At 38.2% G+C, this 18,799-nt stretch overlaps 1 protein-coding gene across 1 annotated transcript in view; it reads left to right on the forward strand.

The window, feature by feature from the left end:
- The window catches only part of Dcr-1 (Endoribonuclease Dcr-1), a 44,923-nt gene extending 27,819 nt beyond the window's left edge, over positions 1-17,104 (forward strand). The window contains exons 7-13 of the mRNA XM_067762682.1: positions 4,422-4,554; positions 4,618-5,894; positions 7,087-7,200; positions 7,345-7,450; positions 7,510-8,147; positions 8,230-8,471; positions 8,612-17,104. Of these exons, the coding sequence (XP_067618783.1) occupies positions 4,422-4,554; positions 4,618-5,894; positions 7,087-7,200; positions 7,345-7,450; positions 7,510-8,147; positions 8,230-8,471; positions 8,612-8,780 (2,679 nt within the window). The 3' untranslated portion in view covers positions 8,781-17,104. The remainder of the gene's footprint in view (positions 1-4,421; positions 4,555-4,617; positions 5,895-7,086; positions 7,201-7,344; positions 7,451-7,509; positions 8,148-8,229; positions 8,472-8,611) is intronic.
- Positions 17,105-18,799: the final 1,695 nt, after the last annotated feature.

Raw genomic sequence — 18,799 nt, forward strand, 5'->3', positions numbered from 1 at the left:
TCTCTTAATCCCTCAAAATATATACTTTTTTTTTTTTTAAATTCGGATTTTACAATTGACAAGTGTAAATTATTTTTGAGTTTTAAGCGGGGATTAGCCTTATTGCTTTAAATGTATGAAAACATTTATTTGAAGCAATTTTTATACTCAGCTGAGAAGAGCTCACAGAGTATATTAATTTTGTGCGCATAACGGTACCCCGTAACGGCATAAACTAATCGAGATAGATATAGACTTCTATATATCAAAATGATCTGGGCGAAAAAAGAAATTCATTTAGCCATGTCCGTCCGTCCGTCTGTCCGTTAACACGATAACTTGAGTAAATTTTGAGGTATCTTAATGAAATTTGGTACGTGAGTCCCTGGGCACTCATCTCAAATCGCTATTTAAAATGAACGAAATTGGACTATAACCACGCCCACTTTTTCGATATCGAAAATTTCGAAAAACCGAAAAAGTGCGATAATTCATTACCAAAGGCGGATAAAGCGATGAAACGTGGCAGGTAGATTGACATGACGCAGAATAGAAAATTAGTAAAATTTTGGACAATGGGCGTGGCACCGCCCACTTTTAATAGGAGGTAATTTACAAGTTTTGCAAGCTGCCATTTTGGCAGTCGTTGAAGATATGATGAAATTTGGCAGGATCGTTACTCCTATTACTATATGTGTTCTAAATAAAAATTAGCAAAATCGGATAACGAACACGCCCAATTTAAAAAAAAAATTTTAGAAGTCTAATTTTAACAAAAAATTTAATATCTTTACAGTATATAGTAAATAAATTATGTCAAGATTAAACTCCAGTAATGATATGTTGCAACAAAATACAAAAATAAAAGAAAATTTTAAAATGGGCGTGGCTCCGCCCTTTTTCATTTAATTTGTCTAGAATACTTTTAATGCCATAAGTCGAACAAAAATTCACCAATCCTTGTGAAATTTGGTAACAGTTTTCTGCGAAAATGGGCGAAATCGGTTGAAGCCAAGCCCAGCTTTTATACACAGCCGGCCGTCTATCCTTCCGCTCGGCCGTTAACACAATAACTTGAGCAAAAATCGATATATCTTTATTAAACTTAGTTCACGTATTTATCTGAACTCACCTTATCTTGGTATTAAAAATGGGCGAAATCCGACTATGACCATGCCCACTTTTTCGATATCGAAATTTTCAACAAATGAAAAAATGCCATAATTCTATACCAAATTCGAAAAAAGGGATGAAACATTGCGATTGGATTGGTTTTTTGACGCGAAATATAACTTTAGAAAAAACTTTGTAAAATGGGTACCATATTAAGTAGAAGAAAATGGAAAAGTTCTGCAGGGCGAAATCAAAAGCCCTTGGAATCATGCCAGGAATACTGTTCGTGGTATTACATATACAAATAAATTAGCGGTACCCGACAGATGGTATTCTGGGTCACCCTGGTCCACATTTTGGTCGATATCTCGAAAACGCCTTCACATATACAACTAAGGGCCACTCCCTTTTAAAACCCTCATTAATACCTTTAATTTGATACCCATATCATACAGACACATTCCAGAGTCACCCCTGGTCCACCTTTATGGCGATATCTCGAAAAGGCGTCGACCTATAGAACTAAAGCCCACTCATTTTTAAAATACTCATTAACACCTTTCATTTGATACCCATTTCGTACAAACACATTCTAGAGTCACCCCTGGTCCACCTTTATGGCGATATCTCGAAAAGGTCCACCTATAGAACTAAGGCCCACTCCCTTTTAAAATACTTATTAACACCTTTCATTTGATACCCATATCGTACAAACACATTATAGTCACCCCTGGTCCACTTTTATGACGATATTCCGAAATGGCGTCCACCTATAGAACTATGGCCCACTCCTTTTTAAAATACTATTTAATACTTTCCATTTGGTACCCATGTCATACAAACACATTCCAGAGTTACCAGAGGTTCATTTTCCTACATGGTGATTTTCACTTATTTTGTCTCCAAAGCTTTCAGCTGAGTATGTAATGTTCGGTTCCCCCCGAGCTTAGCCATCCTTACTTGTTAATTTATAATTTACTTAATAATTTGGGAAAAATTGAAACAACGTGACATCAGGGCGGACGAGGCGACAGCTGTTTCGATTATACCTTGTAAATCTCTTCAAAGCCCTTTCTCCCGGGATTGGAATTTGAACCGGCACTCCTACGATGGTTGAAGTGTTACAAACGCATTCAGCCACGTCATGCTTTAGTTGTTGTAAACCTTATCCCAATTGCCTTCTTTGCATATTTTCTTTATTCACAGTCCATACTTCGGATGGCATCATGTGGTAAAGTTATGCGTTGGTAAGGCGGTTTCAAGGAAACTTGGTGTTGTTGCTTTTGTTCTATTTATAGAACTACAAGGAATTAACCAGTGTTGTCTATTTGTATGAGTTTTAAGCGGGGATTACTCTTATTGCTTAAAATGTATGAAAACATTTATTTGAAGCAATTTTTAATTTATAATTTATTTAAAAATTTGGGAAAAATTTAAACAACGTGACACCATCGTTTGTAACACTTCAACCATCGTAGGAGTGCGGGTTCAAATCCCACTCCCGGGAGAAAAGGATGTGAAGTGATTTACAAGGTATAATCGAAACACTTGTCGCCTTGTCCGGCCTGATGTCACTTGTTTAAATTTTTCCCAAATTATTAAGTAAATTATTTTTGTTTGTTGTGTTATAGTTATGGATATCATTGTTGTATTTCACACGATCATTTAGATAATTTGGTAGGTTTCCTAATTTCATATTGTGTATGAATTTCAAATTTATAATATAACACAAACTGTTTCACACTAAGCCAGTTCAAACTGTTTAATAGCGCTTGTATGGGAGTATCGAAACGTTTCTTTAGAATAAATCGCATCACCGTATTTTGTTTTTTCTGCAACTTAGCTCTATTTGAATCAGCTATTGTAAATAGAATCGTTGGGCAATATATAAAATGAGGTTCCACAATAGACTTATAAACCATTGTTTTATAGTAACGGCTTACGTGCTTGCATGTCCGGATCAGAGATCTGCTTTGAGTACTAATAAAATTAGTGCACTTAGTCATGAGCCAAAAAATTGCGTCTAAATGTGTACTTAGTCAAGTACAGACAAATACTTACTATGAGTGATTACATACGAGTGACCCGTAACACATATCTCTCATACATATATGACATTGTTGAGTATAAACTGATGTCATAGTCGCTTTTACTCAGTAGCACGTTGATTTCGTGTGTAATACACTATATACTTCGTTTATCATCGGTTTTACTTTGGCGCTGTATTCAGTTTAGTTTTGTGTACCTCGTTGTGTTGCTAACGTCAGAATACTGATATGACTTTATTCATTTTATTTCACTGTTAGTCTTACTTATTCCAATTAGTGTTTTCGTATAACACAGTTGACTTTCTTGCTCAATAAGTCAATTGAGTACTGAACTGCTTCGTTGCTTATGAGCGGTTATTAATTTTACGAAGCATGACTATGTAAATGTGTGTTAGTGGATATGAGTGCTTGATATTCTTTGTTTGCAGACGCACTAATACTCATTTTTTGGTTAGTCCACTAATAACCTTAAAAGATGAATAATTGCAGCTCACTGGTCCGGATCGTAAAACCTATCTTTTTTGATACTTTCCCCTCTAAATATTTAAGATGCTCATCTAACTTTAATCTGTCGTCTATTATAACTCCTGAATATTGTATTTGGTTTATTCTTTCTAATGGGATATTTGCTATATTCTGTGGAAATGATATGATTTATTCTAATGAAGTCTTCCAGTTTGTCTGAAATTGTTTCATCTGTTCTCAAAATACATAGATATTTAGAGTCGATGGTGATACCTAATGGAAACAGGCAGGATATTGATACTAAGAGTCAGATTTTCGGCGCGAGCTTAAACTCCAGTTAAAGCTGATTGGAGTTTAACTTTGCCACTTTGTGTGCTTAAACTGAAATGAGCAGTAAAATATTATGGTATCGACCACACCGACAACAAGTTCCATGTTGGCCTCGTCTGTTAGTGAAACAGGATTCGCCGCGGATAGGGTTTGGAGAAGCTATATATTGCGCTGGCAACCTGAAGAGTTGCGCTGCACAGCCCCTTGAATCTGGTATTGTAGTCGCCTCTTACGACAGGCATGCTTACTGCGGGTATATTCTGACCCTCTATCCCGCTGGGGGACCAAATAAACCCTCGTGTCTAAATATTTTAAAAAGTATAACCGAAAAGCATGTATGTTCTCGAGCCAGGAATATATAACGCCCGCTTTATACAACCTCTCTTGCCCGTGGCGAATTTCCTACTCTCAAACTAATAGCGATGCTTATTTCTCTTATTGTCCTATACATTATACTATAACTACTTTTTTGACTTAATATCACAGGATAGCACTTTCATTGAAATTGGTACTTGGTCCAATGACATGGCAGATGATATCAACTTAATTAAAGATTCGGAATCAGTGGATGATGAAGAGGCAGAATATTTAAAATATTTTCCCTCAAATGTTAGTTTTTGTAAGTTGACTTTTTTTCGTAGAGGTTTTCAAGTATAAACGCATTATTACTGTACGCTTACAGGTGATCAGCCAATGCGTTATGGCTCACCTACATTCTGGGAAGTGAAAGAATCACAACTAAATAATAAAAAGGCAAATGATGCGGAACCAAACAAGCCTAGTGATACAACAAATTTCCGTACAAATTCGTATGCATATTATGACTCAGATGATTCATTTGCATCAAGTTACGATGATAATGAGCACGCTGGCGCCAACTTTAGTGATGATGAAGACGACGATTATGGTCCATTACGTATTGCATTCACATCACGAAATGAAGCTGAAACAATTGAAACCGATCAAGAAATTGACAGGCGCAACAAACAACTGTCCATTATACAAGCGGCCAATGCAAATGAGCGTGATTATCAAAAAACGAAAAATCTACTTATGGGCTATAATTTTGTAGATTTAAAGCCTAGTATAGAAGAGGAGTTACGTGATTCCATCATGCAGTTCACAGAATCTACGCAAATGTTGAGAGAGAATATAAGAAAATCGGGCATGCTTGTAAAATATAATCAGCAGTTGATATTTCCGCGCAAAGAAACACTGAGCAACGCCACAGCTAGTAGTACATGTTGTAATGAAACTGCGAGTCCGGAATTATTCAGCGAATTATTGCCATATGCAGATACAAATTTATTGATGTCCTTATTAAGGGAACGCGCAAACATACTGACTATTGCAGATATAGAAGAACTCAACAATGATTATTTGAAATCCCATACTGCAGAACTATTCGAAATTCAAGGTTGTGGTGATATATTTGATCATTTTAATGATAAAAATGAACTAAAGCTAGAACGTTGGGGTGATGGTTTTAAGAAACTTATTAAGTTAAATTTTAATAGAAGGGCATATAGTCAGCATAACATTAATTTATTGCCAGTAAAACAAGATATGCGCAATGACCAGTTGAGTGATGGATTTAGTTTTGATCTTCAACCAAATTTGATTGATCATCCTGGTCCAAGTCCCAGCATCATATTGCAAGCATTAACTATGTCGAATGCCAATGATGGCATCAATTTGGAACGCCTTGAAACAATTGGAGATTCATTCTTAAAATATGCCATTACTACATATTTATATATAACTTATGAAAATGTACATGAGGGTAAACTTAGCCATTTGCGTTCCAAACAAGTAGCAAATCTGAATTTGTATCGATTGGGGCGACGAAAAAAGCTTGGTGAATATATGATAGCAACGAAATTTGAGCCACATGACAATTGGCTGCCACCATGCTATTATGTGCCCAAAGAGCTGGAAAAAGCGCTAATCGAAGCAAAGGTTGGCCGTGGAATTTTGTAATTTATTTTTATACTCAGCGTGCGTTGCACACAGAGTATATTAACTTTGATTGGATAACAGTTTGTTGTACAGGTATAAAGGAATCGAGATAGATATAGACATCCATATATCAAAATCATCAGTATCGAAAAGAAATTTGATTGAGCCATGTCCGTCCGTTAGCACGGTAACTTGAGTAAATATTGAGATATCTTCACCAAATTTGGTACACTAGTTTATCTGGACCCAGAATAGATTGGTATTGAAAATGAGTGAAATCGGATGATAACCACGCCCACTTTTTATATATATAAAATTTTGGAAAACACAAAAAGCCTGATAATTTAGTAAATATCACACCTAGAATGTTGAAATTTGACACTCTTTGAGACTCTTGATAAAAATTTGGAAACATTTTTTAAAATGGGCGTGGCACCGCTCACTTGTGATAAAATCTATTTTACAAATATTATTAATCATAAATCAAAAACCTTTAAACCTATCGTAACAAAATTCGGCGGAGCGGTTGCCTTTACTATAAGGAATGCTTTGAAGAAAAATTAACGAAATCGGTTAAGGACCACGCCCACTTTTATATAAAAGATTTTTAAATGGGTCGTGGACGAATAAAATAAACTATATCTTTGCAAAAAAGAGCTTTATATCAATGGTATTTCATTTATCAAGTGAATTTATAACAATAAATAGGAAAAACTTCAAATTTAAAAAATGGGCGTGGCACCGCCCCTTTTATGACTAAGCAATTTTCTATGTTTCGGGAGCCATAACTCGAAGACAAATTAACGGATCGTAATAAAATTGGGTACACAAATTTTCCCGATAGCAGGAAATATTTCTAGGAAAAATGGATGAGATCGGTTAAAGACCACGGCAACTTAGATATAAAACAAGTTTAAAAGGGTCGTAGACTAGAATAATAAGCTATAACTTAGCAAGAAATAGTTTTGAATCAATGATATTTCACTTATCAAGTTTTACTGTAAGAGTAAATGGGGAGACATTTTTCTTTTAAACGGGCGTTTCCACGTGTTATGTAGAAAAGTAATTTATCTGAAATGAAATGTACAATTGAAGCTCACGCTGAGTTTATAATGTTCGGTTACACCCGAACTTATACACCTTTACTTGTTATATTTTGTATTTAATAACCATTTCTGTGCAAATCTTGCAGATTCCTCCACATCATTGGAAATTGGTGGATTTAGCAAATATTAAAAAGCTAAACAGCGCTGAGATTTGCGCTTTAGTCCGCGAAAAGGCTGATAAATTGGGACTCTTTGGGGATGTAAGTTGATAAAAGTAAATAGTTCATTAAATAATTTAAAATCTTTGTTCAGCGGTAATAGGAAGGAAGTGCATTTTTTTATGAAGTCGTGCTCATTTTAAAGATATGCCTTCACTTTTTTTATCAAACTCTTATTTCTACTAGGAATACAATTATAGCGTAGATGCCGGTGCTACTGATGACAGTGGTGAAGGCAATGACTTTACCTGTTTTATTCCCTACAATCTTGTCACTCAGCATAGCATTCCAGGTACACTTACACTGCCATATCGTAGATGATTGTTTACATTTTTAAGCGTTTGTTTGTAGATAAATCGGTGGCCGATTGTGTTGAGGCTTTAATTGGTGCATATCTTATTGAATGTGGTCCACGTGGCGCTCTGCTGTTCATGGCGTGGCTCGGAATACGCGTACTGCCATACAAATGCAAACCATTTGATCCACACGAATTGCGTATGCCAGGCAGTACAACCCCGGATAAGAATGGTGATATAACGTTATTTGGGGAATGGACAGCACCGAAAAGCCCACTTCTACACTATTCACCTAATCCTGTAGATGAACTGGAGTCTATGTTGGAAGGTTTCGATGAATTTGAAGCTATATTGGGTTATAAGTTTCGTGATCGCTCCTACTTGCTGCAGGCGATGACACATGCCAGTTATTCGCCAAATCGTTTAACAGATTGCTATCAGCGTTTAGAGTTTTTGGGTGATGCCGTTTTAGATTATCTAATTACGCGTCATCTTTATGAGGATCCTCGACAACATTCACCGGGTGCCTTGACAGATTTGCGCTCAGCCTTGGTAAATAATACAATATTTGCTTCGTTAGCTGTGAGGCATGGTTTCCATAAATATTTCCGCCATTTGTCGCCTGGTTTAAATGATGTGATCGATCGTTTTGTACGTATTCAAAATGAAAATGGACATAGCATAAGCGAGGAGGTAGGAAAGTTATACACGATTGTTGGTTATTGAGACTGAAAAAAACAATAATACAAATGCTAATTTCTTTACACTCTCGCAGTATTATCTTCTTTCGGAGGAAGAATGTGACGATGCTGAAGATGTTGAAGTGCCAAAAGCATTAGGTGATGTTTTCGAGTCAATTGCAGGTGCTATATATTTGGATTCCAATATGTCATTGGATGTTGTATGGAAAGTCTATAGTAATATGATGAAGCCGGAGATAGAGCAATTTAGCAACTCAGTGCCAAAATCGCCTATAAGAGAATTGCTTGAGCTGGAACCCGAGACTGCCAAATTTGGGTAACTAACATATTTTGTATTACTAATTTTAGACATGATCTGCACTGTACTGTGGCCCGGGTTTGTTGGACTCGGGCTCAAACCCTATTTCACTTTAAAGAGCGGATCGTATATATTAATACTTAATAAATTATTTTCAGAAAACCGGAGAAATTGGCTGACGGTCGGCGTGTACGTGTAACAGTTGAGGTCTTCTGTAAGGGCACCTTCCGCGGAATTGGACGTAATTATCGAATAGCAAAATGTACAGCTGCGAAATGCGCATTACGTCAATTAAAAAAACAAGGTTCAATAACAAAGAAGGAGTAGATTGGTAAAAAGCAGGGTATGCAAACAGAAACGATTTCTTCCTTATTTTTAACTAGCAGACCCTTCAGACGTTGTTCTGCCCTAAATTTGGTCTAGCTGAATACATTTTAATAAGCTTTTTCCGTCTAACTCTGCCCCTCCCCCTTACTTTTTCTTAATCCTTTTATTCACTCCTCCCCCGTCCTTTCGCTTCATCTATCTATATCTTCGTCTCACTCTATCTCTTTGTCAAGGTCCTTCTCCTTCCCTCTTCTCTCAACTTTTTCCCATTCTTCTTCATCCCTTGTATTTGTATTTGTATTTATTAGGCAATTCATCCCAGCACAACAATTTGACAAAAATTATTTTACAGTGCTAGTCGGTAAAAGGCATAAAATAGGAACAATCTAATCTTGAAACTTAAAGCTAATGACTATGGCTAAGAAAAGGTTACAACAAATAATATATTTAATAAATAGTAAATAGATAAATAAAGGAATGATAGAGTACATTTGCTTAGAAGGAATCAGTATTTTAATTGTCTAGGTTATTATAGAAACTTGTTAATTCTTTATTGAAGAGCAGAGCATTGCTTATAAGCCTAAGTCTAGAAGGGAGCGAGTTCCAAAGACGTATGGAATTAATGAAGAACTGGCGATCAGATATAAGCATACGATGTCTGAAGTGGGTAAGGAGAACAGATCTAGACGACTGGAGAAAATTTAGCCTCCGATACAGATAGTCAGGTTCCTTCATATATATTAATTTATGTAGCGTGGTGAGCGTTTTAAGTTTAATAAGGTTATCGAAAGAAATGTTTAGCAACCTGTAAGCATGTTGAGAGACGTGGTCAAGTCTTTTCAACCCATAGACGTATCTAGCAATGTTGTTATACACAACATTAAGTTTCCTATTACATACATAGTCACAATTGGAGTAAACCTGACATCCATAAAGGAGCGTAGGTATTAAGTACGCTTTTGCTATTAGTAGACGAATATGTAACGGAGTAAAATATTGTGTAAGCCAGAGTGTACGAAGCATCCCATACACTTTTCCCACTGTGCGTGATGTGATCTTTCCATGTCAGGGTTTTGTTAAAAACTATACCTAGATTTTTTGCCGTGTCAACGTATTCTATAATAGTGTTGTCTAAAATTAAATTTTCCATTCCACTTTTATCTAGTGACCTTCTATGAATGACTATACATTTCGACTTCTTAGGGTTAAGACATAAGCCGTTCATAGAAGCCCACGTACCAATTTGACACAAATAGTAATTTAAGTTATTAATACATGAACTGGTACGATCACTAGGACAGCACATATACAATTGTACGTCGTCAGCATAAATGTGAATATTACAATACTTGAGAACACCAGGCAAATCGTTTATATACAAAACAAATAACAGGGGACCAAGGATTGAGCCTTGTGGGACTCCTCTTAAAACACTGACGAAGTCAGACTTTCTGCTACCAACACTTACTGCCTGAGTTCGGTCGGCCAAATACGATCTGATTAGTGCTGTTGCACAGTTGGAGAAATTAAATAGGTTGTCCAGCTTCTTGCAGAGAACGGTGTGGTCGACCGAGTCAAACGCTTTTGAATGGTCGAGAAGAGTCAGGAAAGCAGTAAAATTTGTGTCAACTCGTTCTCGAATATCCTCTATCACCGATAGGAGCGCCGTTTTACAGCTACGATTTGACCTGAATCCAGACTGGGAATCTGTGAGAAGGTTATTATTCTGCACATAAGTATTTATCTGGCAGTGCAAAATTCGTTCGACGACCTTGGAAAGGAAAGGCAGAATAGCTATAGGCCTATACTCCTTGTTTTGCTTGGGGATTGGGATTACCTTAGCAACTTTCCAACATTTGGGAAATACACAGGACGTCAGCACAGAGTTAACCAAGTAGGTTAAGTGAGGAAGGATTTTAGGAAGAATTATTTTTAAAAATTTCGGACATATACCATCGAACCCCATAGCATTAGACTTTACTGAAAGAATGGCTTGAACGACATCACAATCATCGACACTAGCAAACTCAAGAGGACCAAAATCAACATTAGCGCGAATACAATAATTATCAGCACATATATTGTCAGTTGAGATTGGCAGATTTACAAAATTTATATTTATCTCATTAATGTCTACATCAGGGAGGACAGAAATATCACATTTGGATTTTCCGATACCAATATGTTTAATCGACTTCCAGGTTTCCTTCGAACTCAAAGCAGCACTAAACTTGTTATTATAAAATTTCTGCTTAGCTGACCTAGTGGCTTTGTTTGCAGCGATCCTAGCTGTTTTGAAGCAGTTGTGAGCCTCCAGGGTTTTGTATCTTTTCCATCGTGAGTAAGCAATGTTACGCTGGTGAATTAAGTGTTTTAGATTGGCACTAAACCAAGGGGTATTATTGTGTGTAGCAGCTTTGCGTTTCACTGGCACATAGTTTTCGAAAAGCCTAATAATATGGTTCTGTAGGAATGATGCCTGATCATCGGCCGATGTCAGTGTACGAATCAAGCTCCACTCAACCGACTCCACCTCTGCATTAAGGGAACTGTAATCTATGCTTCTAAAATCACGATATGTAAAGGAACATTGTATGTGTGACGTTTGAAAGTTGTAACTAAGAAATATCAGATCGTGTTTTGAAAAGCAAGATGCCGACAATTGATCGTTGTGGAGCAATTTCAGGGGATCATTCACAAAAAATAAATCCAGCAAAGAAGAATTTGAGTCAGTAAAGTGTGTAGGTGAAGTTAAATTGGTGGGAAAAAGTCCAAGAGACTCCATACTTAGCTTTAGAGTTGAGTCGACAAGAAGGTTGGAGTTGAAATCCCCAGCGATGATTATATTATCATAGCTTATAAGTAGAGGCTCGAGAAATTGAATAAAGCCAGAGAAGTCAACTCCACGATTAGGTCTGTATGCACAGCCGATAAGAAGCCTTTCATTATTTACAGAGAACACGTCTACGAACACATATTCAACAAAATCACTTGGACTAGCACTGCAGCAAAGTTTACAGGATAAACTACTTTTAACATATATAGTAACACCACCACCATGACCACGTCTATCAGCCCTGAAAAGTTGATATCCATTTAGTTGCACCAAATCATTTTTGTGACATGAAGAAAACCAGGTTTCGGAAATACATATAACATCTATATCAGAACCCTCAGATATGAATCTCAATTCATCCAGCTTTTTATATAGGCTTTGCGCATTAAGATGGATGACTTTGAGCCCTTTAGTACGTTTGTTGAATACGCGCAACAGTGTATGTAAGCAGTCTTTGGAACTAGACAACCTATAGTCTAGGACCATCACTATATATGGGATATAAAGAATGCTCTGCGATGCGTAACAATAAAGACAACATAAGTGATTGTTTACAAGTATGATAGGGAGAGATAAAGACAGAAACGAAGAGACTCAAGAACTTAAGTAATATACCATACATAGAAATTAATTTATTGATCATTATTCGTTGGCGCATCATCAACTCGAAAGGAACTCGCGCTTTCTTCGCCGGTATTCTCAAGACGCTCTAGAAAATCCAAGCTTTGTATTGCTTCAGGGCTGGCGTTGGCTGTTCGTCTGATATGTACCAGACCCTTCTTAGAAAAAACCGCCACTACCTTCCTTTTCTTCTTTAGACGGATCGCTGCCTTGAAGATCGCATAGTTTTGCCTAGACAGCGAAGCATTTACACAAATCGGAGCATTTGAATTTATGCCCACATGAACTAATTGCAGACCCTTGATGTTTGGATTGTTTTGGCGCCTAAAGGTGCCTATACTTTTTAGCAATTTGTTTCTGTCTGTCGGCGACTGAAATTTGATTATTACGGCCGGATCTGTCACGCTGTTGTCTATTTTCCGTAGCCGAAAAATGCTCATTATAGGTATTGGTTGCAATCTAAGAGTGGAACAGAGGTGATGAAAGACACTTGCTAAGTTTTCTCCTTCCTTAAAGGGAATTCCGTGTACACGGACTTCACTTGCGGCAATATGGCTCTCTTGCTTTGACGCATTGTTTTTGAGTTTTTTTACTTCCTCTTCGAGATAACCAATCAGATCGTTGAACTTGGCAAATCGCTGATCCATGCTTTGCATTAAACTAGGAGAAGCCGCTGATCCGTTGCACCTTTTTGGCGCTATCAACCTCGTTATTAAGGTCGTCACCACGACGTTTACCATTGACTTGATCCATGGTGTTCGAAAAAAACGGGCCAAAAAATATTGCTCCAAGAAACTGGGTGGCAGCTCTAACGCAGCTTAGATTATTATGACGCAGGCTTCAAAGTTTAGCATAGACGCAAACCACAAAATAAAGCTTGAAGCACAAACAAACTTCAGTGACTATAAAACTTTTGGCGGGAAGATACACAGTTGATGAAGGTGTCAAAGAAAAACAAGTTGACTGACAACAACAAAGCAGGAGCACCAATCGCAATATACTGCCAAGTTAGTAAAGTTGAATTGGAGATCACCTGGACAGAGGATCTTACTTTCCACAGACAAATGTCACGTTTATTAATGTTTAGACACAGGTTTTAAGAATTAAGACTCACAACAAATAATGAATTTGAAAATTTAAAGAGGAGCACAAATAACTTTAGCTTTCACACACCAGGGTTGCCAACTTACGTACTAGGACGTATGTAAATAGTTATGTGGGTATTATTAATTCATGTCTTTATTTCGGCTTGTTGTAGTTGTTGTTGTTGTAGCGATAAGGTTTCTCCCCGAAGGCTTTGGGGATTGTTATCGATGTGATGGTCCTTTGCCGGATACAGATCCGGTACGCTCCGGTAACACAGCACCATTAAGGTGGTAGCCCGACCATCTCGGGAACTATTTATATGGCCACATTAAACCTTCAGGCCATCCCTCCCTCCCCACCCCCAAGTTCCATGAGGAGCTTGGGGTCGCCAGAGCCTCGTCTGTTAGTGAAACAGGATTCGCCGCGGATAGGTGTGGATGACAATTGGGTTTGGAGAAGCTGTATATTGCTCTGGCAACCTGAAGGGTTGCGCTACACAGCCCCTTGAATCTGGTATTTTAGTCGCCTCTTACGACAGGCATACCTACCGCGGGTATATTCTGACCCCCTAACCCGCTGGGGGATTTTATTTCGGCTTCGCATGCATATTTATCAGTTTTGCCAGGTTGATATGACTAAATCGGATATCACAATGAAAATTACTTTAAAGCTCTCAGCAACAGCTTTCATTTGATATCCATATTACACACACATTCTAGGGGTATACGGGTCCAGGTTTTGGCCTATATTTTGAGACCCTAGTCACCCAGCGGTATAAAAATTACACTGTACTAAAGCACTTATCAACAGCTTCAATTTGATACCCATAATGTGAAAACACATCCTAGTGTTACCCTGATCCACGTTTTGGCCTATATCTCGAGACCCTTCACATATAGGTATGAAAACTACCCTGTACTAAATCACTCATCAACAGCTTTCATTTGTTATCCATATTGTATAAACACTTTCTAGGGGCACCCGGGTCCACGTTTTAGCCTCAATCTCGAGACCCTAGTCACCAATAGGTATGAAAACTACCCTGTACTAAAGCACTGATCAACAGCTTTCATTTGTTATCCATATTACACACACATTCTAGGGGTATCCGTGTTCAGGTTTGGCCTATATCTTGAGACCCTAGTCACCCAGTGGTATAAAAATTAATCTATACTAAAGCACTTATCAACAGCTTCAATTTGATACCCATAATGTAAAAACACATCCTAGTGCTAGCCTGATCCACGCATTGGCTTATATCTCGAGACCCTTCACAAATAGGTATGAAAACTACCCTGTACTAAAGCACTCATCAACAGCTTTCATTTGTTATCCATATTCTATAAACACTTTCTAGGGGTACCCGCGTCCACGTTTTCGCCTATATCTCAAGACCCTAGTCACCCCCGGGTATGAAAGATACCTCGTATCGAAGTACTCATAAACAGCTTTCCATATTGTACAAACATATCCCAGGATTACCCAGGTACACGTTTTGATCTCAAGACCCTAGCCAGAACGGGATAAAAATTATCATATGTCTGTCTTCTGGTTCTAAGCTACCCCTCCACCAATTTTCATCCAAATATGTTCATCCGTTCCTTCCTCTTCAATCACTCTTTATCTATTAAAAAAAGCGCATCAAAATCCGTTGCGTTGTTTTAAAGGTTTAAGCAGGGACGGAAAATAATAATTTTTTTTTTTCGGAGTCGAAAAAGTCCTGGTCAAAGAATTGTCCTAGGTGAAAATGTTTGAGTTCCCAGGTTTCCCTATAGCAATATCATGTCGAATCATGCATCCTTTTTATTTTTCCAACTTTTTCCGTATATAAAAGTAAAATCTGTATTTTTATTTCGGATAAGCCGTTTCTTTGTTATCAAGCGGGACTTTTATTTTGGGCTTAAAAAACAAAAGTCCGGATTTAACTTTTATTTCCGGACTTTTATTTTTAAAAAGTCCGAGTTTAACTAGTTCTATCGGACTCACAAAATAAAAATCCGAAAATAATTTTTATCTAGATCCAAATATATTTGAAGTCCAAAATTAATAGCTTTGCAAGGCATTATATTATTAAAGGAATAACAGTTTCAGCTCCTGGGTTTAAGTAATCAAAGGGACATAGGGACAGAAAAAGCGACTTTGTTTTATACTATGTAGTGATAGTGATACATGCAAAAAACAAAAAAATAAAACTTTTGTTTAAGAATTTTAAGGAAATGTTCAATATTTTTAACGAAAGGGTATTTTTCAAGAGATGTATGCATTCTTAACCATTTATGTTGCATTAACTTGGCAACAACGCATGAATATGTCAAGCTGATATGATATGAAAATACATACATACATACATCCATATAAATGTACTCCCGAAGTTAAATAACGCACCGAAAGCTATGTGTCGCTTTGCCGCACTCAAAAGCAAGTAGCACGCACAGTTGACAGCTAACAACCACACACATGCATTTTTTGGTAAAAATTTTATTTTGTTTAAACAATTTGGCTGATATAAGAAAGGAATCAAGTATTATTATATTTTTTTTTTTTTGATGCAGATCGAAGGTAAATATTTCAAAGTTTTACTGAAAAGTAGAATTTTTTAAATCCATCCACCCGTTTATGAGATATAGCTGTGTAAACAAAAATTTTATGATTTTTTACTACATTTTGACAATTTGCCACGCCCCTATAATATATACCTTCAAATTATATTAACTGTACCATCACACGTAGCTAAGTTTTCAAATGCAAAAACCCGTTTTAAAACCGGAGCATTCTGTGTGAAGTTATGTGCGTACATGTCATTTAGCGACTTTATTGTATAAGATTTATAGATTTCTAGGAACGGTTTTTTGTTTTTGGATTGGTACACTTCAAAACTGCCCAATACCATATATCGCTTATTTACTTCAATAGTGTCATAACTCAAAAAACGTGACTTTTGAGTTAATAACATATAAACGTACCCAATAACATGATCTATGTTGTATAAAAAATCTTTGTGATCCGTTACAAATTTACCACGTGCTATGCAAATGAAAATATGCGCAACATATGGCAGTTAAAATCTTTGAATGGCTCTCCCGGAAAATTGAGTTTTTTGAGTTATGACACTATTGAACTAAATGAGCGATATGTTATTTTGCTGATATTTGATTCATCCATACAGATATTTAAGCACATTAACAAAATATATACCAATAACATTACAAAATGCAAATTTAGTATTCAAAATATTTTGCAATTAAGGAAAAGTTCACCAAGGACCTGCTTGTGTTTTTTCACTTCATACGGCTGGGTTCTCAGGTATCGTATTTCCTCAAAATGGTTACGGAGATGACTCCTTAAGCCCCTAGGCGGTGCTGGTTCATCAATCAGATGTCTGTTGGGATGCCCAGGTTTCTGGGTATTCAACAGGAACTGTTTGGTCAGCATCTCATTTCTCTCCCTGATGGGGAGTATTCTCGCCTCATTATGCAGATTGTGTTCTGGGGACATAAGAAGACAGCCCGTGGCGATTCTGAGAACAGTATTTTGGCAGGCCTGTAGTTTCTTCCAGTGGGTGATTTTTAGGCTTGGCGACCATATGGGTGACGCGTAGCACGTAATCGGCTGGCTAATTGCTTTGTATGTAGTCATGAGCGTTTCTTTATCTTTTCCCCAAGTTCTGCCAGCGAGGGATTTGAGGATTTTGTTACGGCTCTCAATTCTCGGAACAATTGCGGCTGCGTGCTCACCAAAATGTAGATCCTAATCAAACGTCACACCCAAGATTTTGGGGTGTAGGACAGTCGGTAGCGTAGTGCCATCGACGTGGATGTTCAAAATGGTCGACATTTGGGACGTCCATGTTGTAAATAAGGTCGCGGAAGATTTAGTCGGTGATAATGCCAGGTTTCGCGAGGCGAAAAAACTGGAGAGATCAGGGAGGTAGCCGTTTATTTTATTGCATAGCGCATCGATCTTTGGGCCTGGGCCTGTGGCCATTATTGTGCAGTCATTGGCGTAGGAAACGATTGTGACTCCTTCCGGTGGTGAAGGTAGCTTAGATATGTAGAAATTAAACAAAAGTGGGGATAGGACACCACCCTGTGGCACCCCTTGTTTAATTATCCTTGGTTTTGATGTTTCGTTTCTAAATTGCACCGATGCCTGCCGACCGACCACCCAGATAATTTGCGGTCCACCTTTTAAGACATGGGGGAAGGGTAGACCCTTCCAGGTCTTGCAGTAACGAGCCATGGTTGACCGTATCAAAAGCTTTCGATAGGTCTAGCGCTACGAGTGCTGTTCTATGGTGGGGTATTGATTTAAACCGCAATTTATCTGGGTGCTAATGGCATTTAGCGCGGTGGTAGTGCTATGGAGTTTTCTGAAGCCATGCTGATGAGGGGATAGCTGCAAATTTGCTTGGAAATAAGGGAGCAAAATGGCTTCAAGCGTCTTTGCCACTGGCGATAGGAGATATATCGGACGATACGACTCACCTATGTTAGCTGGTTTCCCAGGCTTTAGTAGCGAGACCACGTTGGCCATTTTCCATTTCTCAGGTATGACTAAAGGTGGAAAGAGGCAGGTTGAAGACATGCGCTAAATATTTGAAACCCTCTTTCCCTAGGCTTTTAAGCATCAGCATGGCTACGCCGTCTGGGCCCATTGCTTTGGATGGTTTAGCACGACCAATGGCGTCCTCAACCTCTTTAGCGGTGATGGTGATTGGTGACGCGCTGAATTTGTGTTTATGTGCGTGTCTATTGGCTCTCCGTCTATCTTTGTCGACCGTAGGATGCATTATATATTGTCGGCAGATAGCGCTCGCGGATTTTTTCGCGTCCGACAGCACTTTGTCGCCAAAGGCGATGGAAACTTTGTCTTTGTGGTTAGTCGGATTCGATAGGGACTTTACGGTGGACCAAAGTTTACCCACACCGGTAGAGAGGTTACAACCTCTTAGGTGCTCCTCCCATTTCGCCCGCTTGTGTTCATCCACAAGCAATCTGATGCGTTGGTTTATATCCCTTATTTGGGGGTCGCCTGGATCAAGCTGTCTTATAAGGTCACGTTCTCTCGCTCGTAATAAAATCCTCGAATCTCTTGCTGGCAGTACTTGGGGAAGAGATAAAGAAACGCTTATTACTACTTACAAAGCAATTGGCCAGCCGATTGCGTGCTACGCGTCCCCCATATGGTCGTCAAGCCTTAAAACTACTCACTGGAGGAAACTACAGGTCTGCCAAAATACTGCTCTCAGAATCGCCACGGGCTGTCTTCTTATGTCCCCAGAACACCATATACATAATGAGGCGCGAATACTCCCCATCAGGGAGAGAAATGAGATGCTAACCAAACAGTTCCTGTTGAATACCCAGAAACCTGGGCATCCCAACAGGCATCTGGTTGATGAGCCAACACCGCCCAGGGGCTTAAGGAGTCATCTCCGTAAGCATTATGAGGAAGTACGGCACCTGAGAGCTCAGCC

This window comes from Eurosta solidaginis, chromosome 1 (genome assembly GCF_040869045.1).
Source record: "Eurosta solidaginis isolate ZX-2024a chromosome 1, ASM4086904v1, whole genome shotgun sequence".
Taxonomy (NCBI): Eukaryota; Metazoa; Arthropoda; class Insecta; order Diptera; family Tephritidae; genus Eurosta; species Eurosta solidaginis.